Below are 25,468 nucleotides of genomic sequence, written 5' to 3'. Positions count from 1 at the left end.
TGAGACTGATTGCTCCTTTAATTCAGCTCAGTTTTTAAGATCAGTATAAATAAGTAGAATATGCCTTCTATAGCATCATATTGTACAATGCATGTCAGAGACTGAGAGCTGAGTTAACTAAGAAATCTCATAGGTTTGAGAATGTAGTTCCTTTTGTGGGGTGGGGAAGACAACTGTGGCCCAACCCATTTGTTAGAGTGACTAATCACATTGTCATCCACAGACTTGTGTTGCTACCAAGGCTAAAAAACAAAACAGCAAAGCAAATGTCTCTTAAAAATGTCTCGAAGCCCTGCAGAATTATTCTTCCTCTCCTTTTTATTGTCAGTGTTTAAACAACCGAACTTGAAACTTGTACTTGGTCGAGAACAGAATAGATGCTTTTGGGCTTGACTCATATGGCCACAGCTTGCATCATTAACTAGACAGAATCTCTGGATGCACATGGCTGCACACAAACAGCAGTTGTGAATACTACAGCTGCATCTCACTTTAGAGACCGGATCCTCCAAATGATACAGCCCACGCAGGTGGGGTTTGTTAGAGGACCCGATGGTCTGACTGAACCCTTATTTCTTTTCAGCAAAGACTCCGTGCGAACTTAAAGTACTATCAATCACTGTAGTCCACCTGTAATTTGTAACCTCAGAAAACTTAGACTTGCATGGCAAGTTTTGCAGTTTTGCTGAATGCGCATAGATGGCAGCTGTGATCTTCTCCCGTCCACATACAATACAAACATTATATCAGTTTTATATACATATATATATATATATATATATATATATATATATATATATATATATATATATATATATATATATATATATATATATATATATGTATATATGTATATATGTATATGTATATATATATATATGTATATATGTATATATGTATATATGTGTGTATATATATATATGTATATATATATATATATGTAGAGAGACAGAGAGCTAAAGAGAAGAGATTAAATATTGCTTGCATAGCCAGCAAGTAAGTGGATCATTTTTATCTGTGTGGAGGGTTTTTCATTGTGAATATGATTCTGAATCTCTCCCTCCACATATTTGTCAAAGGAGAAATTCCACATAAAGGCTAATAAACCCAAAATCCAATAATAAGAGCTTATTGAGCAGGAAGCTTCGATCCACAGAGGCAAATTCTTCTTACAGATCATTTCAATTGGACATATAATTTACAGGCATTCATTTCACATTCAACAAAGTCAATTAAACAATACACAGGAGTATGACTTCAATAAACCAGACTGAAACATAAAATCTGAATTATTGACACATACATCACAAGCGTTCCTTTAATGGGCTATTCCTATAAATTGTAGCCGTACTAGTAGATGGCTAGTATGGCTTTGGGGGATGTCAGTCCCACCAGTTTGGTTTACACTGAAATATTTCAAGAATGTTCATATGGATTTTAAAAACATTAAAGATACTGAATCATATTTGCTGTGCTTGTCCGTCAGCTTTTTACATTTTTACAAAACAAGATTGGTGACGCCAGTTTAATTTTGTGGAATAGCTGCATTTCCCCCCAGAAACGTCAGGCTTTAATCGTGGAAAATCTCTGAATATTAAAGTAAAATCACAGCATGTAAGTGAAGCAAATAACAGAAAATAAAAAAATACTGCATTTGGTTCACCCTTAGGTGACTTGCCCCACACCTGATGCTGAATGAAAAGCTTGTAGTTTAATTAAGGAAAGAAATTAAATAAAATTAGAAATTAAAACCTGTGATTTAGCATTCATCTGATCTGGCGTCTTCCTCGTTAGTCCATCATTTATCTCTGACACGCTGAAGCTACAGTAGCTTTATGCATGAACACTCTAATCAAACACATTACGCTGTGCTGTTACAGTCAGCGTTCTTAATTAATACTGTTACGTAATTCAAGCAGACACCAAAACATCTTGCAACTTTCTGGACTCATTTGCATTTGAATAATAAATACAAACATGGACCCACTGCTTCTAAATAGTGAATCTTTACATTGTTAACAAGCACTTTCATGGAACTTTACATATTAAAGTTTTAAATGTAGGCTCTTTGAACCAAACCAAACTCCCTCTGTCACTTGTAGACTTTCAGAGAGAGGGACTGCAGTGTGTTTAAGAGATGTTCAGCACTCATACAGCTGAATAGATGCTGTGAGCCAAACACCTCGTACACCCAGCCGGGTGTGCCAGCATGCACGTACACCCACTATTCTATAATTACGCCATCGTGCATCATAGATGTCCCATACTCCCTTTGTGCTCTCCTCTAAATGTATTATGTACAATTAGCGATCATCGGCGTTGCTCAGTGAAGACTGATAGCGAATAAAATGAACACAAGCGCTAATTTAATTCGTCCCACCCATCTCACTCTCCACCCTCACATAGGGTGGTATCTCTGTAGAATTAGTTTATTGTGTTATTATGAAGGTTGTAATTTTCAATAGTAACAGACAGCTGTGCACTGTGTCAGTTTTAATCACTTGTTATCACAAACTTGAACACATGCTAACTGCTTGCAGCTGGTCAGTGTGTGTGTTGCTCTCGTCTCAGAGGGTTTTCTTGGTCATGCAGTCACATGCGAGCGAACAGTTCAACACTGAGGATGCCATGATTATTCACTTTCTTTGTTCTCAAGACTGCAAAATAGCACGCATCACGAAATGCCACCTTTATCTCTAAAGCATCGTATGCCTCAGAATGAGTTTTGCTGTGTGTTTAGAGGACCCACGATGCTTCTCCTAATTTTCTGTTTTCACTGTTACCTAGGAGGATTGTCACGTGTCAGCATATGTACGAGTGTGTTCACACCGAACGCGATGGACGCGAATAAAACGCCCCAAACGCCCCTAATTTGACGCGTGTACATTCGCGTCTCAACGCGTGTCCAAGAAAAATCCATCGCGCGTCAAAATATGATATTTTGACGCGCGTGACGCGCGTGAACCGGAAATGTGGGAGGAATGTGGGAGGGAGTTGTGCCAGACCTGGTTTTGCAAGATGGCAGCTATCGAGCTAGCGCTTGAAGAGAGAGTCTCCCTTCTCTATGTACTGTGGAGAGCAGAGCAGCAGCGTAAAAGACGTCCTCGCCGTACCTGGGTCCATCAGGTCCTCCAGGCGCGTGAGCAGTTTGGTGAGTTTCACCATTTGCTCCAGGAGCTGCGCCTGGATGACGGCAGATTCCAGCGATATCATCGTCTGTCACCCGGCCAGTTTGAGGACCTGCTTTCCCGTGTCGGTCCCAGAATCGCCCGCCTAGACACCAATTACAGGCGCTCAATCCCACCTGCAGAGCGCCTGTCCGTCTGCCTGAGGTTAGTAAAAGTGGTCAATACGGTAGTCCTTTATTGATACCTGTGCTAATATATGCTAAACCATCCATTTATACACTGCTAACATGGATGTGCTATGCTAACAGTGAATGCTGTCGGTGTTTACTGATGGCATAGCACATCCATGTTAGCAGTGTATCGTGTATACACTGCTAACATGGATGTGCTATAACAGTGAATGCTGTCGGCGTGTATAAACTATCGTTTATACACTGCTAACATGGATGTGCTATGCTAACAGTGAATGCTGTCGGCGTTTACTGATGGCATAGCACATCCATGTTAGCAGTGTATCGTGTATACACTGCTAACATGGATGTGCTATAACAGTGAATGCTGTCGGCGTGTATAAACTATCGTTTATACACTGCTAACATGGATGTGCTATGCTAACAGTGAATGCTGTCGGCGTGTATAAACTATCGTTTATACACTGCTAACATGGATGTGCTATGCTAACAGTGAATGCTGTCGGCGTTTACTGATGGCATAGCACATCCATGTTAGCAGTGTATCGTGTATACACTGCTAACATGGATGTGCTATAACAGTGAATGCTGTCGGCGTGTATAAACTATCGTTTATACACTGCTAACATGGATGTGCTATGCTAACAGTGAATGCTCTCGGTGTTTACCGATAGCAAACTGGTACTGTTTATAATATTTCTAGTGATACTCAGATGGTCTCATCAAGTCCCGATTTAATTTAATTCGATTTATGCTGTTATCAGTTCAGTGGTTGAATGATAGCATGGCTGTGGTGTCATAGGTATGGTGAGCCAGATCATCCCCCAGGTAGCGACGGCCATCTGGGACTGTCTAGTGGACGATTTCACGGCTGTGCCTTCAACTGAAGACTGGCGGTCCATCGCAGAGGGATTCCAGGAGCGCTGGAACTTCCCCCTCTGTTGTGGAGCTCTGGATGGGAAGCACGTCCAGACGAAGGCACCCCCCAACTCAGGATCCATGTTCCACAACTACAAGGGAACTTTCTCCTTTTTAAAATTTTCTTAATAAATGGATCTCTACTCCAAAATAACCTAACCTCTCTTTATTCTCTTAAGTAACTTGTCTTCACTATGTTCCTATAACCAGTGTGATGCAAAAGTTTGAGCAACCTTATTAATAGTCATTATTTTCCTGTATGAATCGGTTACAGTAAAAAATGTCAATTACATATATCATATAGGAGACACACACATTGATATACACTACATATTTATGTTATTTCTCTTTTTATGTGTTGCCAATATATGCACCTGCTTTGTTTAGTGTAAAGTTATTGCACACTTTCTGTAAATCCAGTGAACTGCATTTCACTTCTCAAATATCACTGTGTGTGTCTCCTATATGATGTATTTAACTGACAATTTAAATTGTGACAAATAACGATTTGTACAGGACAATGATGGCTATTAACAAGGTTGCCCAAACTTTTGCATCCCACTGTATCAGTATATTTTGTCATTAGTATAATATGAAATAAATTCTACTTGTGTCAAGTCGGGTGCCAATATTTGCTGTGTAGTAGAACAGAGACATTTGTCATTATAAATGTTTATTTGATAAAATATATAAATTCAGTAATAAAAAGATTCAACATAAATATATGAAATTTAACTATTTACAGAGAGACAGGAATAAAAAGGACCCAGCTTGGAGTGGAAGAGCCTCAGGGGAGAAGGAGGAGAAGAATAAGAACATTGTTTCTGCCCTGGAGAGCTGCTGCCTCATCAGAAAACTACTGATCATTAGGGTCCAATGTTTCCAAATTTAGCACAGCTGTGCTGTTGTCAAAAACTAATTTATGAATTTGGAATTTCACGAATTCTCGTGTCTGAGGCGGCATGCTCTCCAGAGCAGGAACAAGGCCGAGGAGGAAATACTCTGTTGCAGACGGGCGTGGCCTCTTTAGGGACTCCAGGATAGCCAGCTCCACCGCCGATGGACCATCCTGGGACCCTTCCCTCGACCGCCTTCGAGCTCTCCTCCTCTGTGGGCCTGTAAAAAACAGAACAAAACACCACAAAGAAATGAGAAGGCTGCTACTAGATTGTCATTTTCAAAATTGAAAAAAAAAACAGGATATGAACAGATTGGTTGTAGATATTTAGTAAAGGTGATCACAAGGGAATCCAAGCAAGTAAAAAGCTATCAGTGCTTGATGTTCATACCTGTGGGTGCAGCAGCAGGAGTGGAGGGACCAGGGACTGGGGAGTCAGGAGAAGCAACAGGGGAGGACTCTGCTGCATGATAACTTGACTCTATCAAGACAATATTAAATGTTAACAGGTTGAAGACAATAGTCATAGAGAATATTATATTATTATATACTTATTATTATATACAGTGGTCTCCCATTTATTGCAGCACATGAACAGTAGTCACAGTTCTCACAAGTTGATTCTCAAAGTGCAAACCTTTGTCGATTTTAAAACGTAAAAGTATTATGCAGCGCTTTTTCTCCGTCTGCGGCGCCACTTTCGTGCGCCTTTTTCGCTCCCGGTGCAGGTGTCTATTTCCGAATGAGGGTCATAGTTATGAGTGTTTTTGTGCTGTTTTTTTCTATTTGAAGTGATGGTTATCAAAACCAAACATGATAAGTTTGGCAAGCGCAGGAGACACGACACGGAGGAGATTTGTCATTTGGGCTGCAGAATGCAATGCGCATCGTTGAAAGCTGTACGGTGCAATAAAAAAAATCAGCGAAAAGGCGAGGCAGTGACGGATGAACAGCGGGACTACTTTATACTGTTTATTAATAAACAAAATATATTCCTGTATGACAACACGCATAAATTAACTGCCTACATTAATTAATTGTAAACATACCTTCTGACTGACACTCCCCTGCTGCCTCTTCGGGCTGTCCCTGGTCCTCGGGGGAGAAGTTCTCCACGGTCCGCACCATATTACCGCTGGTCTCCCGCGGGGTGAGGAAGGGGTCCAGAAACCCCATGACCGCGAAGAACTTCCATCTCCTCCCCGATCCTGCTGCAGACCCACTCCTCTTCTCCTTCTCTGACCTCTTCTCCTTATTATATGTGTCCCTGAGGCTCTTCCACTTTCTCCTGCAGATGTCCTCTGAATAAACGCATTATCTGGTTAGCGGAAAGGTATTTGTACAACAGTGGGAAAATCGCGGGACAGTAGGCGCGCTTGCTAGCTTTTGCACGGCTTCATCGGGTCAGTCTGAAAATTAAAAAGAAGAAGGAATGAACTTACCAGGTTGCCCGATCTCCTCACTTATGTGTCTCCAAGCTAGGTCCTTTTTATTCCTGTCTCGGTAGAAATAGGAGCTGGCATCATATAGCTCGGGGTGGTTAGCCACGGCGCTGATCAGCTTTTCCTCCATACTGAATGAAGAATGAAGGGCTTTGGCTGGATCTGCCCCTTTGACCTAGGTAACAGCCACGTCACCAGGCTCCTGATTGGTTGTCGCGGCGCGATTTGACGCTGGAGTTCAGATTTTTCCAACTCGAGCGGTAGACGCGAAACGCGCGTATGCACAAAGTGCAACACAAAAACTCACGCGCGTGGTTTTATTCGCGCGTCAAACGCGCCTGACGCGCTACACTGACGCGCGTTTCACGCGTTTTGGCGTTTTCGCGACGCAAATCTGCTTCCGAATTTTCGCGGGACCCGCAATCGCGCGTCATCGCGCCTTTCCATTGACTTTACATGTAAACCTGACGCTCTATTCGCGTCCATCGCGTTCGGTGTGAACACACCGTAAACCCTGTGAGCCAAAACCTCAGGCATACGTTTAACTTTCATAGATTTGTGATCAGGAGTTTACATCCACTCATGATGGGCATGAATGTCAGGGTAATGTTTGGGCTTTTAACGATTTCTTTGAAGTGTTCTTTTTCCAGGATGGAATAATTGAACAGCATTCATCTTTAATGACTAAAAAAAAAATGAATCTGGTGCACAAGTCAGACAGTTTTGGTAGCCATCAACAAGTTCTGGCATAAATCTAGCTGGATATTTGAGCACCCCTTTTGACTGAATTGACAGGGTTCATTCTTTGGTCGGTTTCCTGGCACTGATCCGGGTTTTAAGGATAATCCACAAGTTTTCATTAGGGTTGAGGTCGGGGCTTTGGAGAGATCATTCCAGAAGGTGGATGAGCCATTTTTAAACAACTGCAGATTTCAACATCATCAGTTTACACACAGCAAAACTGTGTATTTGTTTGTTTACCTCCCTCTGTTTTGTCTTTCAGGTGTTGTCTGTCATTACAAATGCAGCAGTCGTAGACACTGCATGTCTGATTGCTTCATCCCCGACTTTTTTCCCCACCCCCATACTACTTCTTCTTCTGTTCCTCCACTTTCTTCTCCTATCTTTAGCCAATGTGGCCTTCACTTGTGTTGTTTACATATACCATTCTAATGTCACAGCAAACTCAGGGTCAGTTGTAGTCTCGAGTGGCACCTGGTGCGGTCTTCTGCTGCATTAGCCTCTCTGCTTCAAGGTTTGACATGTTTTTATAATGAGTGGTAATTTAAGTTACACTTACCTTCCTGTAATGTGGCCATTCTCCTCTGTCCTATGACATAAATAAGGGTTTTTGTTCAGCGACCCACTGCTCACTGTATAACTCATTTTTTTCAGATGATTCTGTATAAACCTTATTGTTGGTTATGATTGAAAAGACCACTAAATCAGCGCTTTCTGAAATACTTCTGGTATTGCCTGTCTGGCACCAGTAGCCATGCCACATGTAATGCATATACATCCTACATTTGTGCTTATGTCATGTACTTGTGTGACAATCAGATCAGAAACAGAAAGCTTACCTGCAACATGAGCCATGACGTCGCCCAAATCATTTCTGGGAACACGGCATGCGCTAATTTACACCTGGGCTTTCAGTAACAGCCACGTGGCCATAATGAAAGACAGTCAGGGTATTGCATCTTCCACCCATAGATGAGTTATACTCTCACCCCTTGTGCTTGTACCAAGATAGTAACATAAAAAACTACTGCCAGTGACTGTAAATTTATAGTAATGATGTCTTATAAATGTCACAATAGCATGCTGCAGTAGTAGATAAGCTATTTTATCATCAGGAGTTGTGGTATAGATCAAAAAGAAACAGGCTAGGGGCAATTTCATGATTTTATAGAATGTGCTCATGAACTGATGTAACCCAGGAGTATGAATGGATGACTTTGTAATTACTTATTGTATACAGTATCTTTTATACAAATAGTGTTTATTTATATGTTTTTATTCGTTTTTTGAGCACTTTGTATCATTAAAAAAATTGTAATATCATTCAATGTCAATATCAATATATTTATATTGCGGTGAAGCTCTGTCGGTTGAAATACAGTGTGTACTGTATATTAATGTACACATGTATTTGACTATAGGAGAATAAGCTGGAAACAGGCAGATACATGCAGCTGACTGAAAGAGGGTGTTTATTTCAACACCTTGGGGCTCCCTGCTCCTGCTGCTTATTCACCAGCAATGTGGCCCACATGCTGATGGCCACTCCACGTCTGTTCGCCACCTGTGGCAGTCAGGGAGACTTATGCTTAATTTATGCTAGCCTGGTTGTGTCCATTTGCAGAGATATTTGCCTATGAAGTGCTTACGAGAGGGGTTTTCAGCAACTGCAACCGAGCTCCTGTGCAGTCCTCCAAAATCCCTTGAAACGGATGATGCTGTGTTGCAGTCAAATGCTGATTGGTTGAGAAGGGAGCAGAGGGAAGGGAGCAAAAGGAGAAACCATTAAGGATGAAATTAAAAAATCTGTATTTACAGCACAGACAGTCGCTGCAGTGGACACTTTTTATTGTTCCCAACACTTGATTTCACTTTGATGGACCAATAGAACAAAACATAGCAGACAAGTTGTAGCATATATATCTGACACTGGGGGCAGTCACTGCAGGAAGATGACCAGTCTGCTCACAGACTGTCAATGGACTGCCTACACACTACCTCCATAATTTGTCAATTAGTCTCAAACTCTGCACTTTCATATATTCTCAGGGTTTGCAGATAATATTTGTTATTTTAATGTGCTTAATGATTAATGTTTACGAATTAAAGTAAAGGAAGTATTGTAGTTGGAAGGTGGTATTGTGTAGAAATAACAAAGCTGACATAGTGATGGTTCTTAGAACTGCTGCTTTTAGTATTTTGCATCAGATTATACAGCTCTGTTTATTTCCCTAATCAAAATCAGCAGGCCGAGTGACACAAGGGCACAAGAGTTTCTGGTAAACCCCATCCCTTGAGACCAAGTGCCTTTGAAATTTCATCTTCTTTATTTGCATTCCTCCAAATCACCTTTAAAATGCTAAATTATAAAGACCTGACAGCATTCCTTCTCCAGTACATCCTTTTTTACCTCTTCCAAAACTAGCAGAACTTGAATCTTAAATTTAATGCAAATGCCAGAGAAAAATATGTGTAGTCAATCAGTGGCTGACAGGTTGAGGAGCCGCAGAAGAAACACACATACACACACATACTGTGGTACATGTGTGTATGTGTGAGAATACAACCATTTGAGGGGAGGATGTGAGGTTCAGTAGTGCCTGTGGAGGGCTTTCTAATTAACCCTAAGGTAGAATGAGTGTGCCAGAACCAATCAAAGACACACTGGAGTAGGTAGATGTATGAGCTCCTCATTAACCAAACACTGTGTTTCCATCTTCTTCTGCGTAGCCAAGGTGAGAGGATGTTTTTCAACGATGATGATTGGGCTAAACCTGAAACAATCACCACACACGGAACCACAGACCACAGGAATGTCTTACTCTTTAGATGACTCATTCTTTAATTCACCCTCTCTTGCATCAGTCTAATGTGTATGAACAGTATATCTTCAGCAAAGAAGATAAGAAGAGTGTTTCAGGTGTCAAAGCCAAAGCATGAAACCAAAAATATGAAAGTGGAGGTTATTCTAGGATCTTGATTTCTCTTATTTCTTTCCAATCTCTTCAATATTTTTTTCTTTAACTTATATTTTGTTTACTAAACTGATTCTTACCCTCATATCTCTTTCTACAGAACGACACATGGAGCGAGCTGTACTCCTTTGCCCTCTTTAAAGCCATGAGCCACATGCTGTGCATTGGATATGGAAGACAAGCCCCAGAGAGCATGTCGGACATCTGGCTGACCATGCTCAGTATGATTGTAGGAGCCACCTGCTATGCCATGTTCATCGGCCATGCCACCGCGCTCATCCAGTCACTTGACTCATCTAGACGTCAGTACCAAGAAAAGGTAGGGCTCTGACTCACCGTTGGTGTATCACCATTTAAAAAAGGAAAATCTGGAATTCAGGTGAAGCAGACATGTTTGGGACAGTTAGTTAAAGCTGGTATTAATATTAATATTTTAACAAAAGTATTATTTTCTTGTTTGTAATGCCTCTGTTTAATTACTGCATGAAAGGTGAGACACTAGATTTTTTACTCATGTGTGGATGGAGACGCAAAAGTGAGATAAAAATGCATATTGTAGTCCTAGGATAGACAAATGTTTCCCAGCGCGTTTGCCAAATCAGCTTGGTGATGATATATAATGAAGATTCTGACCCCCTCAAAACAACTACTTTTTTGCGAGTTCACAAAATAATTGTTTTGCTTTTTATTTCCCTTGATATTCGATCTGAGGCATCGTATTTTCAGGACTTTAAAACATTTTATTTTATGTCTTTTAAAATCAATAATCCTCAAACCACACTATCTGCACTCATCTTTGGAACAGTTTCTCCCTTCTGAGGAAATAATCTGCCTGAGAACAGTGGACTGTGTTTTTGTGGATTATCCTGGATTACTGGGACCCCTTTTCTGGAAAGGATTGCTGATGATATTTTTTTCTTAAATTCAATTTATCCCAGGTGTTAGCAACACAAGCAAAATTTAATTTAGTTCCACTTTACCAGTGTGGTAAATCTAACAGCATAACTGAGTTAGCAAGTTGTACTGCAAGCGATACTGTAATTTTTAGTATTTTGTTGAAATAAACAACAAAAAATAAGGGGGTTGAGTTTATCACAGTCTATCTTTAGCTCACTGGTGGCATAGATCAGGGGGTCCCTCTGTTCCTTTCTGATCTCATAAGGAGACTCCAAAAAGAAATAAAAATTCACAGTTTGTGCCTTACAGCAACATGGATAAGGTTATCACATACTAATGAACAGAGATGGGTCGCTCATTTGGCTCCAACCTATTTTGATAGGAACAGCTTCTGCTCTATCAGTTCGATATTCATGGGTTCAGCTCACTGGGCTTCAGCCAGTCTGTCGTCTCTGTACAACAGCAGATCAAAGCTTTAGGACTCTGCAGACCATGGAGGGGAGCTTGCTCCTGCTTTTTCTTAATGGTGACAGTGTTATTGGTGCTCTGTGTCTTGTTAGTTTCCTTAGATACTGGGTGATGTGAAGATGTCTCATGCTATCTGATCCCATACCGATCCATACAGATATGATAAACTGCAAACATTGCACGGTCACAGAATTGACCCTATTTAGTAAAATAGGGCGATCGTGGCTCAAAAGTTGGGAGGTTGCCTTGTAATTGGAAGGTTGCCGATTCAAGCCCCGGCTCGAACAGTCTCGGTCGTTGTGTCCTTGGGCAAGACGCTTCACCCGTTGCCTACTGGTGGTGGTCAGAGGGCCCGGTGGCGCCAGTGTCCGGCAGCCTCGCCTCTGTCAGTGCGCCCCAGGGTGGCTGTGGCTACAATGTAACTTGCCATTACTAGTGTGTGAATGTGTGTGTGAATGGGTGGATGACTGGATGTGTAAAGTGCTTTGGGGTCCTTAGGGACTAGTAAAGCGCTATACAAATACAGGCCATTTACCAAAAGTGAAACAATGAATTATAATAAAGAAATGATTTGAAATCAACAGTTTTATTCCTTTATAAAGTGTTTGGTAACTTTGTTAAGTGTATCAAATTAAATTAAATCATTTTCACTCACTTTATTAATTGATCATTAGCAAGTGCGAGGATCTCTATAAACACAGAGTTTTGGCTGTTCTGCAGAATTCAGACATGTTGACACAAAGTGATGGAGGAAAGATAATAATAATAATTTCAAAGAATCTGTTATCGCTGCTGCTGCTCATCAATATGGAAAGTGTTGCAAGGCCATTGCCAATTCTGAAGTTAATTACTCTACAATGGGAAAACATTCAACACAGCTGCCAGTCCTCCCAGGAGTAGACGCCCTAGGAAATTCAACCTACACCCAGGTAAAGTGCGAAAAGCCCAAGAGCTCGGAGTCTACAAGCCTTACTTAGCGTGTTTGAGTTGGCGTATAATGAAATATGTATTGCATGAATAAAATTGCCATTGCCAACAAGGCTGAAGAAGTATAAATGATTATTATTATTAGGAAGGGTTTCCAGGAGAAAGCACAGCTTATATTTGTAAAGCATCATCTGAACTAACCACAACACTTCTAGAACAACGTCGTTTGTACAGACAAGACTAAAGAGGCCATAACGCACACCTCTCTGTTTGGCAAAAACCAAACATAGCATATCATACATTAAAAAAACAAGTGCAGCTATGGCCTAGACCTCAGCCAGATTGAAATGCTGTGGTAGAGAGCTGCGCAAAAATGAATGCTCACAAACCTAGATAAAAGTTGGGTACAATTCCTCCACAATGGTCCTGAGTCACGGCTGCTTCTGCATTTTAGCTCAGTGCTTTGTTAAATAAATAATGATATGGTGAAACGTATTGCATGTTTTTGTTCATCTCATTTATTTCCTTTTAAGACGTGGTAAGCACTGTCTGCACATTTATCTTTAGGAGACAAAAACATTAAAGCAACACTGCTATGAAACTGACCCTTAGTGATTTTGCCACTAGCTACATCTGGACTGCCCTGTACCTCCTATCAGCCCGAGCCAGTTGCAACATCAGCACAATGCCAACAATTGTTTTAAAGCTACTTACTGAAGCAAGCAGATATAGTTTGCTAAAAGTAGTGATAAAACATTTAAATACTTAAGAGAGAGGTTAGAACTTTAAAACAGGTAAACACTGCTCACATAATCCATAAAACTACTTATAGATATAAATATTGGTTGAAATACTGTTCATCTGACAGGGATATGCTGTAAAGAAAGAAAACATTGGGAAGCACTGATGACCACTTTCCCATTAACACAACATCCCCCTCTTATCTCACACATACTGTCTCTATTTATGATCCAAATTATAAACAGACCAATAATCAAACAATATGTCAGCTCTGATAAAAGCAGAAAAATGCCAGCATGTCAAACTCCATCCCACAGTAAACAGATCCACATCTCTCTTTGGGCAGTGCATGCAAACAGGAGAAGATGCTTAGTGCGGAAGTTATGACATTTCTGTCTTGACACAGCATGCAAGCGCTAACTGTTGACTTTGTGTTATGTCAATACAAGTTAATGCTGTTGCTAGCATTTAGACTATCCTACAAAAAGAATCTGTTTTGTCAGCTTGGCGAGTTCCAGCTCATAGCTCTGTCTCCAGCCTGTTATCTGTTGGCAGGACGTATTATGAACCGCTGTGATGCACTGTTTAGTTCAGTGGTTAATGATGAACAAACAGTCACGAATGACTGGATGTTGGATAAGTTGGCTCGGTCCAGCCTTGCACTGTTTAGCTGTGCTGTTTATTATTTCACTGTTCTGCATCATGGAAGAATTGTGGATCTGAAAGACGGCAGGAATTGAAGCTACAGACGTCACAGCATTAATAAAACACAGAAACATATAACTGACACAAAGCAGACTGCAGCATGGAGTCAGACTCTCATTTCCCCTTTCTGTTTTTTTCCCCAGTATCTCTTGAGTTGCTGTTAGAGAAAGGGCTGTAATCTGTGTTTAATGCAAGATGGCCTTATTTAGATTTATGGCATTAATGAAAAAACAGCCCAACTGAAACCCAGTCACAATAAAGTAGCATGTATATGTCTACCAAATAAGCTCAGTAAAGGGTGAAAAAAGTTTAAGGTGGTCGAAGATGTGTTGAGGTACAAATGGGAGTGGTGTAGTACTGATTCCAATAAGGCAAAAAAAATGCAAAGCAAATTCAATTGAAATCACCTTTCTGGCTTTTTGCTAACAGACAAACATGGGCAGAATCAACATAACCTCCTTTGAAGAGGTAGTATAATGACAACAAAAATGAGAAACGTTGAAAATAGCAATTGCCCAAATGTAGTTCACAAAATTCATAACAAGCAAGCAGAAAGGGCAAAAATTAAATAATGAAAAGACAAATGAATAAAGAATAAAATGCAGCTGGGAAATAAAAATAGAAAACATGATCAAAAGGAAAAACAACTCTGTGAAATGAAATTAGATTTTTTTTTTTTTTTAAATGCATGGGTAAGCATCGCAAGGTTAAAAGTTGGCAAGATCAAAAGGCAATCACATAAAAGCAAGTCTACGGGAGTGTATTTTGAGAAGTGGATTTAAAAGATGGTGCTGAATTAGTGATGGATTTCTTTGAGTGGGGCAGTCTACAGATCTAAGGTTGCTGGGTGCAAATGGCAACTACAAAGTACCTTTAATGATAACCGCTCACAGCAAAGACTATGGATCCAGAGAGCCATTGCTTCTGTCAGGATGTTTGAATTCAATTTTTAAAACATTAATTTTGGTTTAAATTTAGTGTATCTGCCTATTTCTTTTCATAACTTCACTGAGGTGAACTTCTGGCCACGTGATAGTCACATGATGATAGTCCGTCATGTGTTTGCAGTACGCAGTATGCAATACAAACTCCCCATTTAATCATTTTAACATAAAAAAGGATCTAACTCTTGGGATGAACCAATGTTGTGTCTACACATAACAGACAGCTTAGCAAAGAATTAACTAGATGCATCTGGAGGGCAAGGTCAGGGGAGAAGTACAACAGTCATCTGTAAAACACGGTGGAGGCCATATCATGTTTGGGGGCTGCATTTCAACTAGAGGCTTTAGAGATATTGTACGGAAGCGTAGAGCTGCCACCCAGGCAAAAGAAAAATACAAGTGTATCACGTTATAACGTGATACACTTGTATTTTTCTTTTGCCTGGGTGGCAGCTCTACGCTTCCGTAATATTGTCAATGTAACTCTGAATGCGCAAATGTACCATCTTTCTTTGATCCACCATGCATTCCCATCTGGAATATGCCTACTGCACCTTCATTTTCTCAAACACACTACCAGTGTTGTAAAGTCATACACAATGGAACACTATCAGTCATGGACTGGCCTTCCAGGAGCCCAGACTTCAACTTTATAGAAATAACGTGGGATCATGACAGAGAACGGAACAAAAGGCAGCCAACATCCTAAGAGCTTTTAGACTGTGTTGAAGAATAAAGGTGGTCAAACCAAACATGGACTTTCATGTTTGTTATAAGAATTGCGCAAACCAAATACTGTATTTGTGTTTGCTTATATTTCAATGTATCACTGGACTCACTGACTCATTGTTCTTGCAAAATATAACAATATGGGGGGTTGCTCAAGACCTCCGAACAATGGTGTCTCATTCTTTTACAGATATTTGCTGTTATTTTAGAGAGAAAATAGTAGAATATAAATATTTTAGAACATGTTTTAATTTTTTATTTAATTGTTAGATGATATTCTTTTGACTTTTACAGTGTCAAATATCATGAAGTGTTCTTTTGGTGCTTGGACCCTGGATCTTTGAAAACCCTCTTCCCGTCTTCATTCTTCCATCTCTCCCCTGTTTTATGTGTCCATTCGCCCTTGACTGTTGGGCAATACACCATCTGGTAGCGGACACCGCACATGGACAGAGGGCATTAGCCCTTATGTAACTGTACTCCCTCTCCTCCTACCCCATCACTTCCTCCCCTAAAGAGCCACGGAGCAGTGTGTCCAAACAGTGGTGAGAGGAGGAAGATGTGACCCCTGGGGACTCACATGATGAGCAGAGATGCACTTGGCCTTAACACATCAAACAGCGACTTCAAGAACTACTCACTTTATAACCTAGACAATCACTTGAGTCCTGACCTGGACAACTTGGGACCCATCTCTTGCATGTGATAGATCAGATCTACATCATCTGAAGTTTGACCCCCAAAAATATTTTTACTTAGCATCCACTTACTTGCCCTTTGTGGAGCTCACAGACACTTCTCAAGGCTTAAAGTGAGAAATGCCAGACTCTCCTTTGCAGTTGACGCTCATTATCGAATGTTTGGCTAAACAGCGACTTCTGCTGGTTCCGTGTTAAAGTCTTTCTGTAATCAATTAAACATCCATGAATACACCTAAACTTGTGTAAAAATCCATGAAGGCGGTGCGAATCTGTGTCAAAATGTAAATTATATCCTTTGATATAATCATGTGTAATCCTATTTTGTTAGTCTTATGTGCCATTAAGAAATCAGTGTTATCGGTGTAATTTTTGAAATATGTTAAAATCTATTATTATAGTAACAGTAATAATGATAATAACCCATGGGTCTGTCTCCACTCTTCAGTCAAAAGCTAAAAGGGTACAGCTGAAATTGACTTAGGTTTTATAGACTTAGAACAGCTCACACACAGACAGATATAAGACCGTCACATCTCATGCCATGACTCTCAGTGACATGGCCCATTAATACGAGCACCAATTCAATTTCTCCTTTCCCTCTGTGGCAGCTTACAGTGACAGCCATGCATCATGCTTGCAAGCCACCAACTAGGGCTTTATGGCCAATCAAAAAAATAGAAAATCTGTGCAACTTCTGCAGCTATGACCTCCAGACTCTCTGACTTAATTTTATAAAAAAAAAATACTTTGCTTCATACAAGTCCTACAGAAGAACCTGATTTCAGTGTCATCTTTCTCCTTGGGCACACTTTGTAAATTTAGAGTCCATTATTACTACAATTCAGAAGCATATCATCTGCACCTGACGTGGATGTATTTGTTTGTACAATCAAAGGCAATTACAATGATGAAAGAGCAATCTTTAAACAGATGCACAGATATATTTAGGGAAACTATAAATACACACAAGAAGTTGAATAAGGGATAAAAAAGAAAAAGAAAAAGGTAAAACTGACAGAGACATGCAAGGAAAGTGATTAATCCTTTATTTATCCAGGTAAAAAATCTCATTGAGATTAAAAATCTCATTTCCAAGAGAGACCTGGCATCAAAGTGATTAACAAAGTAAAATATACATCAGAGCACAGGTAGATAAACAGGGTAAAGAAAGCCGGGAAGCTATGTATTAACACAAAGAAACAAAGGAAGTGATCAGGCAAAATAAAACTGAAAAATTATGATGATCTTTGCTTGAGACTTGAAAACAAAACAAGCCCTGTTGTATTCAATTTTTTTAAAACTTGCTCTCTTAAGTGGCAAGTATTACATTTGTAAGTGTGCATTAACTGGATGTGGCTATGAACTTGGATTTTCATACACCTTCTATTGTCTCTGTTATCCAGCATGATTGACAGCATTAACCGAGTTCAAACAACAGCCACCGGCCATCTTTCCCCTTTGTTCTTTTGCATTTCCACAACATCATTTCCTAATATATCCTCATGAGAGACCATCAATTGTTTCTTGTTCACTTATAAACATCTTTTTCTTCAAGCATGAGGCCTTTTGAACATCACTCCTGTCCTGCTAACTTTGACTGACGTAGTCACTAATCTGAGTCTAATGCTGCGAAAATCAGAAAGGCAGTAAAGCTCGGCTTCTTCACCAACCAATTTCAAGTAGTAGGAGAACGAGGAAGCAAGCTCGCGAGAGAGTTGTCATTCTAGTTTAATTGAAGCTGTCACATACTGAATCACTGGGCAGGCAACACTTAATTGGAGCCATCCCGTTTATCCCTGCGCTTGACTGAGTGAGTCAGATATTATGGAAGTTGGCGTAATCTTTATTGTTACTGACACATGGTGAACGGGAAGGAATTTGTCAAGTTAAACCGTTTTTTTAAATCAGGTTCATGAAGGGCACATTCATTTTGCAGGAATCCCCCTTCATTATGTATATACCATTTTATAGATACCATTTTGTCGTTGTTTGGATTATGTGTTGACTTTCAGCATATGCTCAAAATCTGAGCAGATGGCTGAGGAAGACAACCTGTAAGGTTTCATTTAGTACTGGCCTTTCATGCTAAATTAACCAAGACCCAAGGCAATTAATTAAGACTGAAAGAGATGGAGATTAAAATTAGTTTACATAAGAAAGAGGAGGAAGCATCAAATTGTTTTTGCAGGTGTAATTTCATTATGCTGTTCATTAAAGTGGGCGATCTACCTAAGACATGGCATATATTTTATCATGTACCTATGTAAGGTAATTCATTACTATATGTATGTACATGTATCTATTTGTGGAGTACCTGCATCGCAGAACAGTATAATACCAGACAGTTACAAGGAAAGAGAATGAAAGAGTATTAGGGAACTCTGAAATAATAAACAGAAATATTGTGAATGGATTATAGCAGATGGAGCGGATTTAGAACAGTCCATCTGCCTCGAGAACTTTATTATGTTTTCCTGAAAACAGGACCAAAGGTGACTCCTTTCTGCCATTGTTGCAATTCTTACATAAAGCCACGTTTTTTTTGTCGTTGTTGTTGTTTTTGTCAAATCCATTCACTTTATATTTGGAGAGAAAACAGTTAAATGATGTCATACTGCGACAGCTAGTACAGTAGGTGTTGCATAAAGTATCTTGTGATTTCCTGTGACACCCATGCCACCAGGGTCAAGCCTGCGTTTTAGTCACAAAGCCATATGTCACTTCACAATGTGGCAAAATGTAATTTCCTGGAGAGCAAGCCATCCTTCCCAATGCATGTGTCTTTGACCACTACAAGCAAGGTCACTGTGAGTGCTCCTGCTGCTGACCCTCCATACATGCTGTCCTTTAAATCTAACTGTGAGCGTCAGGCTAAAATCTACTACTCATTCCACTGACAGTTTATTCTATAGAGGTGTGACTCACAGTGTTTATTACACAAAGTTGGGAGGGAAAGAGAGAGGGGCCTTATGTAACATTAAGCAACCCCATCCACAGGGCCATACTCTCTTTAGCCAGTATTGATTACAGTTCTAGAGCAACTTTTCTGTGAGATTCATTAATATTATTCTCCACTTTTATGATTTTCTTTGAGTCTTTTTTTCTCCCTTTTTGTGTGTGCATGTTGCATCTTTATGCATCATTTTGTGTTGGTGTGCCTGCTGATATAACAGGAAGTGAAGTGCACTGCACTGGTTTCATGGGTAATCTTATCGGCTTATTTTTCAAAATCACATGCTCACATTTTCGCCCTCAGGGTGTTAATAGCGTGTGTAGTGTAGAGATTTACATATTTTTTATACAGCAAGGAGGGAAGAGAGATCTGTTATTAGATACATTTTTATATTTTTTTTATTTGCTAGATCAGTTAAACTTCAGAATAATGTGTATTCATGGGCTGGAGACACATTTCTTATCTTTTGCATTTCAAATATGCAAACATATTCATTACTCAAGCTTCTCATTGATCATAGTATTAGACTTGTACTTTAGTTATATCTTTGATCAAGAGTAAAGATGATTTACTAGGAAAAGCACATATAGATAAACACTTTTAACATTTTTAACTGGATGTTTCGACTTTTTACCTTCTCTGATGTAATGAGTGCTAAGCTGGGGGGATTTCAGTTTCTTTCATTCCCACCATTCTCAACAGCTGGTATGTGAAACTCCATGGGATCATGGATATTTGTGATATAAATAAGTAAAGCCAATCCAAAAACTGTCTGTGTACAGTGAATAACATGCCTTTCAATTTCACATTATAGGAAAAGCTATGCAGTAGGTCCAGCAGCTTCTGTTTTCACAGGGAATCCAGGCATTAAATGTGTTACAGAGCAACAAAGTGGACATTCAGGCTGCATTTGTTTCAGACAAGCATTGCAGTGCCGAATACGCGATGGTGTGAATCAGTGGGTTCAATTTGACTCTACAGTGAACAAACACGATGTGCCAAAGCCAACCTCTGTTTTCACGTGATTATTTCTAGCCACATAATTACATATTAATCAAGCAAAGGTGACAAACATCTTCCTTTCTCTAAATAGAAACTCTTTCCACTCAAATGCCCAGTTCCACTTAATTATTTACCTATTTCCCCTCAGTCTTCACAGATCATGGAAGATTTGTTTCACGTTTTTTTTTTCTTCATGAAAAATGAAATGCACAACAACAAAACACGTTTCCTTGGTGAAAACCTTGATAGTATTTTCTGTAAATTTGTCATTTAAAAAAAAAAAGCATTTGTGAAAGCAGCATCACTAGACAGAGAGAGAGAGAGAGAGAAACTGGCTTTAGTTGGCATGTATGATCACAGCGTCCTTCTTCTCTGAACACATCAGAGCGGGAGGAATCCTCATGGGCTTTACAGAGCTGTCATGTTTCCTTAACTACTTCATCACAATTTTCTTCCCATGGCTACCAGGTATAAATAGGTCATAGGATCCCTGTGTGTGCAGCGCTGTACATCTCAGTTGCTTTATTGGTCATGCACACCTGAAGCTAATGGGGACAGTCAAAGAAACAGTCTTTTGAGAATTGTCTTTCCAGCTGCTGCAACTTCTGTATCAAGGCCGTGGTGATTCTTTAAAGTCGGACGTACTTTGCAAAGTGTCAAAATTAACAAGAAAGTTGCTGAATCCTCTTTTCATTGATTTATGCTTCTGTTCATTCTCATTAATATTCTCCTATGCCTCTCTCCATCTTCCAGTACAAACAAGTGGAGCAGTACATGTCATTCCACAAACTCCCAGCCGACTTCCGACAGAAAATCCATGACTACTATGAGCACCGATACCAGGGCAAGATGTTTGATGAAGAGAGCATCCTGGAGGAGCTTAATGAGCCTCTGCGCGAGGTATGAAAAAAAAAATCCCATACATTTTCTGTGATGTACTCACTCACCCGTGAATACACACATGCCTCCACAGATGAAATAAGATGGAATAAATTCAATAAAATAGTCATTTATCCTTGTTTCATCTGAAAAATGTAACCCCGTGTTTAAAATCGATTACTTCCAGCCTTCTCTGTATGTATTTAGTTATAAAATGGTCTAATTCAGACAGCTATCACCAAACCCGTGTTTGTATCTTTAACTGTAAATCCCTGTGCTAAAAATCTGCGCAGATTAACCATTTGTATCTCCCGTTGCCATTTAGGAAATTGTCAACTTCAACTGCCGTAAGCTGGTGGCCTCCATGCCGCTGTTTGCCAACGCAGATCCCAACTTTGTGACAGCCATGCTGACCAAACTGAGATTTGAAGTATTTCAGCCTGGAGACTACATCATCAGAGAGGGGACAATTGGCAAGAAGATGTACTTCATTCAGCACGGGGTGGTGAGCGTCCTGACCAAAGGAAGCATTGGCATGAAGCTGATGGATGGCTCCTACTTTGGAGGTATGTAACTACTCAGTAATCTACTTAGTTCTATTCATTTCTGTTCTTCTATGGGTTATTTACACTTTACTTCCCACTAGAATCCACTGCAGCAGGGATGTAAAACTCATTTTACATCATGGTCCACCTAAAACTCACTTTGATCGTAAGTAGGCCAAAGCAGCAAAACTCCCCTTTCTGTCTGTGTAAAGATAATTCATTACAAATGTAATCTCATTTAATGTGCAATTTCAACAGTAAATCTCAGTTTTCCTACACGATAAAGAAATGCTGCTGTAGCAAATGACAGAAATCAGTCGGCACAAAAATTAAATATGTAAAATTACAGAGAATGTTTTGCCTAGAAAAGGCAGTGAGCTTTGTAGTTTAATTGGTATTGTTTATCTATTATTCAATTACTTTGGTGTAGTGTGATTAACAATGTCTTTATCAGTAGGAAATACTGTAAAACCTATGAAAATACAGTTAAAAGTCCAAAATCTCTGCTCTCTTTCACATTTTCCAAAGCTGTCCAATGGGCCTGATTGGCGTCTTTGTCAGGCCATTTCTGGTCCCTGGGCCTTGTGTTTGACAGCCCCACACTTCAGTAATATCACAGATGTGTGTGTTACTTTTGCAGTTTGCAGATAAACAAAAAACTACCCCAATGTTTTATTTGGACTTCTTGTTCAGCCTTACGGCGACTTCTGTCCCACTTTCCCAGGTTGTTGTTCCTCTGTGGCTGTTTAGAAGCATGTGGTGCTACTATTGCCACGCATAAACCCACACACACACCAACATACACTTTTTAGGTCCTGTAGCGTGACTCTTTGGGCTGCATTTTTAACATCCGATGCCCTCTGCAGAAGCTCTGTCCACTCACAGTTTCGTTGATGTGCCAGCTGCCCAGAGCACTGTTGTAGTGACATGACTGCACAGCACGCACATGCACACATCCATTCACACACACACACACCTAATTAATAACACCTAATTAGCACAGCAGAATGAAGATGATGGGGCCATTTATAAGATAAGATAAGATAAGATAAGATAAGATAAGATAAGATAGAACTTTATTAATCCCTCGGGTGGGTTCCTCTGGGAAATTCGATTTCCAAAAAAGCACAGCACCGACAGAAGTTACAGAGTTATACACACACACATATATATAAATACAGAGACAATATAAATAAAATATACGAAGGGGATAAATAGAATAAATAGGAATAAAAATAAAAATACAAGTGAATTGCACATTTCAAGTATTGAGTCTATTGCACCGTTGACTATTTACAAAAGTATTGCACAAAAGGTATTGCACAGTGAGGTGAAGAGGCACTACAGCTTAGTTATAATGTCAGACATCGAGTGTTTGAAGTCATGCCTGCGACCAGGGAGGAAATCACAGGTCTCCATGCACACAGCTAGCAGTGAGCTAAGAACCGAGGGGACAACACGGTTAAACTTCCAGTGGGGTGTGTATGTGTGGTAAAATCTCTGAATAAGTCAGTAGCACTAAGTAGATGGTGATGTCACCATCACCAACCAGCTAATGCACAAAGTGTTTTTTGATTGGATTTACCTGCTTTTAAATTTTAGTATCCGACTTAACCTTAGCCACTGGTAGATTTTCTAACATTAAGGAACCTTTTCGTGGATTTTCTCCTTTCCACACCACACTACATTTTGTACAGTTATCACACACAGATGGGGTAGATTGCACTTTGAGGAACGGTTTTTCCTCTTTTACCCCTATGCCCTTTCCATAAAGTCCACAGTGAATACAGCCAAACATAACCTCATAATCATCATCTGTATTACACAGTGTGTGAGCAGATCCTGTGGACAAGCAGTTTGTTACTCAGATTCTTCTGGTGTCCCAACAAAATCCCAGGGGAACGGGTTAATTCCTGTCAACACATCAGAAAATGAAGCCGTAAATAAGAGAATTTGCAGATATTACATTAACTGAAACAGGAAACAGAGCTGGTGATGCCACAGAAACAGGTTACAATGATCATGATCCAAAATTGAAGCAAAGATCCAAATTGCCACAGTTCACATTAACCATCCAGCCTTTCTCTGTTCTTTCAGTATATTTAAGGATGGCAGTTTCCCCGTCTACAAGCCACAAATGGTCACCCAGTGGTTTGGAAACCCTTTTAATTCAGTGGCAGCAATTTCATTGGTATTATTATCCTCTGTCTGCACTTCCCAGTAGACACTATTGATGCTACCAGTATCTAAATGGCTGCGTTTTGTGTAAACAGGGATATTCCAATTTCAAGAGAGCTTTCTGAACATGATGCCTTTTCCTACAATTCTAACAAAAGTGGATTTCAAGCAACTGCTGGTAATCACTAGCAGTTGCTTTAATATGATGTCAGTGAATTAATATGAATGCACTCTATTGCACACTATAGGTCGCTTGTCTAGAAATGTGTAAGTGCATGTATGTGTAGCCTTACATCAGTACCTTTGTTTGGTGGAAAAACTTTCTTGCAGAGAGAGTCAGCCGGTATGAAAAGAAGCTTATGCTAACGGAGAATCTAATGGACTGTATATATTATAAAAATGTGTATATACACATATATGTGCTAATTAGTCCTCAATAACAAAGTATTAAAATACTTGAATTTCATTCAACTAGCAGACAGGTATCAGCTACAGCTACCTGTGTCTGCCACACCTGTTACTGTAAGCTTTAAGACTTCCCAAACTGACGGGTAACAAAAAATATATAATTTTTAAAAATTACTCATCGTAGACACCAAAACTATTTTTCTACAGGGGTGTAAACACAGATGTTATTGCTGTCTGGTAGTGGATTTAACAGATACACATGGAAATATAACTAACTTTGTGACATTAGAAAGTAGATAAAATAAAATAAAGTGCGACTTCCTTGGATTGCTCTGAGTTCGTGAGAAACCTCATATAAACAGACAGGAACAGTCCAGTGCAGTGCCTGCTCTTAATGGAGTATCCTGGTGCCCCCACATCCCCTTCCCCCTTCCCCAGAGAGTCAGAGGAGGTCAACCTTTCAGGGAACGGAAAAGGAGGGAATATGGTTGTCAAGACAACAGTCAGCTCCAGCCAATAAAAGGGAAAAGTAATAGAGAAGAAGATACTAAAGAAGGGAAGGGAAACAACTGAATGCAATGGAGCACATCTCTATATATGCTATACACTGCTGTCAGTGTAGTGCTAGTGAATGAGGAAATACCTAGGGTTACATTCAGCGGGTCATGCTGATGACACACAGCCTTTGTTCTGAGCACACATTTTCTTAAGCCCAGGAGTTTTCCACAGCCTGTGCGGAAACATAATAGAACATTTTAACATTTAATGTACTGTAACAGTGTTTTGGCTGAGCGTCGCACTGCTTAACAGACCTCTTCTCTTCTTTTCTCTATTGCTGTCTAACGCACTGAAATCTGTGGGTTTGCCATTTTCTGTTCTGACCGTATCTCTCACCCCTCCAGAGATCTGCCTGCTGACCCGTGGCAGACGGACAGCCAGTGTGCGTGCGGACACCTACTGTCGCCTGTATTCTCTCTCTGTGGACAATTTCAATGAGGTGCTGGAGGAGTACCCCATGATGAGGAGGGCTTTTGAGACAGTTGCCATTGACAGATTGGACAGGATAGGTAAGAAGACTGCCATTATGTTCAATATAGA

At 40.0% G+C, this 25,468-nt stretch overlaps 2 protein-coding genes and 1 long non-coding RNA gene across 3 annotated transcripts in view; 2 read left to right on the top strand and 1 right to left on the bottom strand.

Moving 5' to 3' along the window:
• The window catches only part of hcn2b (hyperpolarization activated cyclic nucleotide-gated potassium channel 2b), a 48,451-nt gene that overhangs the window by 10,551 nt on the left and 12,432 nt on the right, over positions 1-25,468 (top strand). Inside the window, exons 4-7 of the mRNA XM_085448128.1 lie at positions 10,394-10,612; positions 21,114-21,260; positions 21,565-21,805; positions 25,273-25,437. Of these exons, the coding sequence (XP_085304254.1) occupies positions 10,394-10,612; positions 21,114-21,260; positions 21,565-21,805; positions 25,273-25,437 (772 nt within the window). The remainder of the gene's footprint in view (positions 1-10,393; positions 10,613-21,113; positions 21,261-21,564; positions 21,806-25,272; positions 25,438-25,468) is intronic.
• Positions 2,825-4,391, top strand: LOC146680073 (uncharacterized). Its single transcript, XR_014918161.1, has 2 exons — positions 2,825-3,332; positions 4,122-4,391. It is a non-coding gene; the product is annotated as an uncharacterized LOC146680073 (long non-coding RNA).
• On the bottom strand, positions 4,628-7,082 carry LOC146680072 (uncharacterized). The gene is made up of 4 exons (XM_085449251.1): positions 6,578-7,082; positions 6,185-6,436; positions 5,527-5,616; positions 4,628-5,353 (listed from the first exon to the last, which is right to left on the bottom strand). The coding sequence occupies exons 1-4, from the start codon at positions 6,705-6,707 to the stop codon at positions 5,094-5,096; spliced, it is 732 nt and encodes a 243-aa protein (XP_085305377.1). The 5' UTR covers positions 6,708-7,082; the 3' UTR covers positions 4,628-5,093.

Source organism: Copadichromis virginalis, linkage group LG23 (genome assembly GCF_057382275.1).
Source record: "Copadichromis virginalis isolate Kocher_CV1m ecotype Utaka linkage group LG23, C_Virginalis_male_GT1.1, whole genome shotgun sequence".
NCBI classification, from domain to species: Eukaryota; Metazoa; Chordata; class Actinopteri; order Cichliformes; family Cichlidae; genus Copadichromis; species Copadichromis virginalis.
Note: the sequence above shows the minus strand (reverse complement) of the source record. Positions and strands in the feature narration are given on the sequence as shown.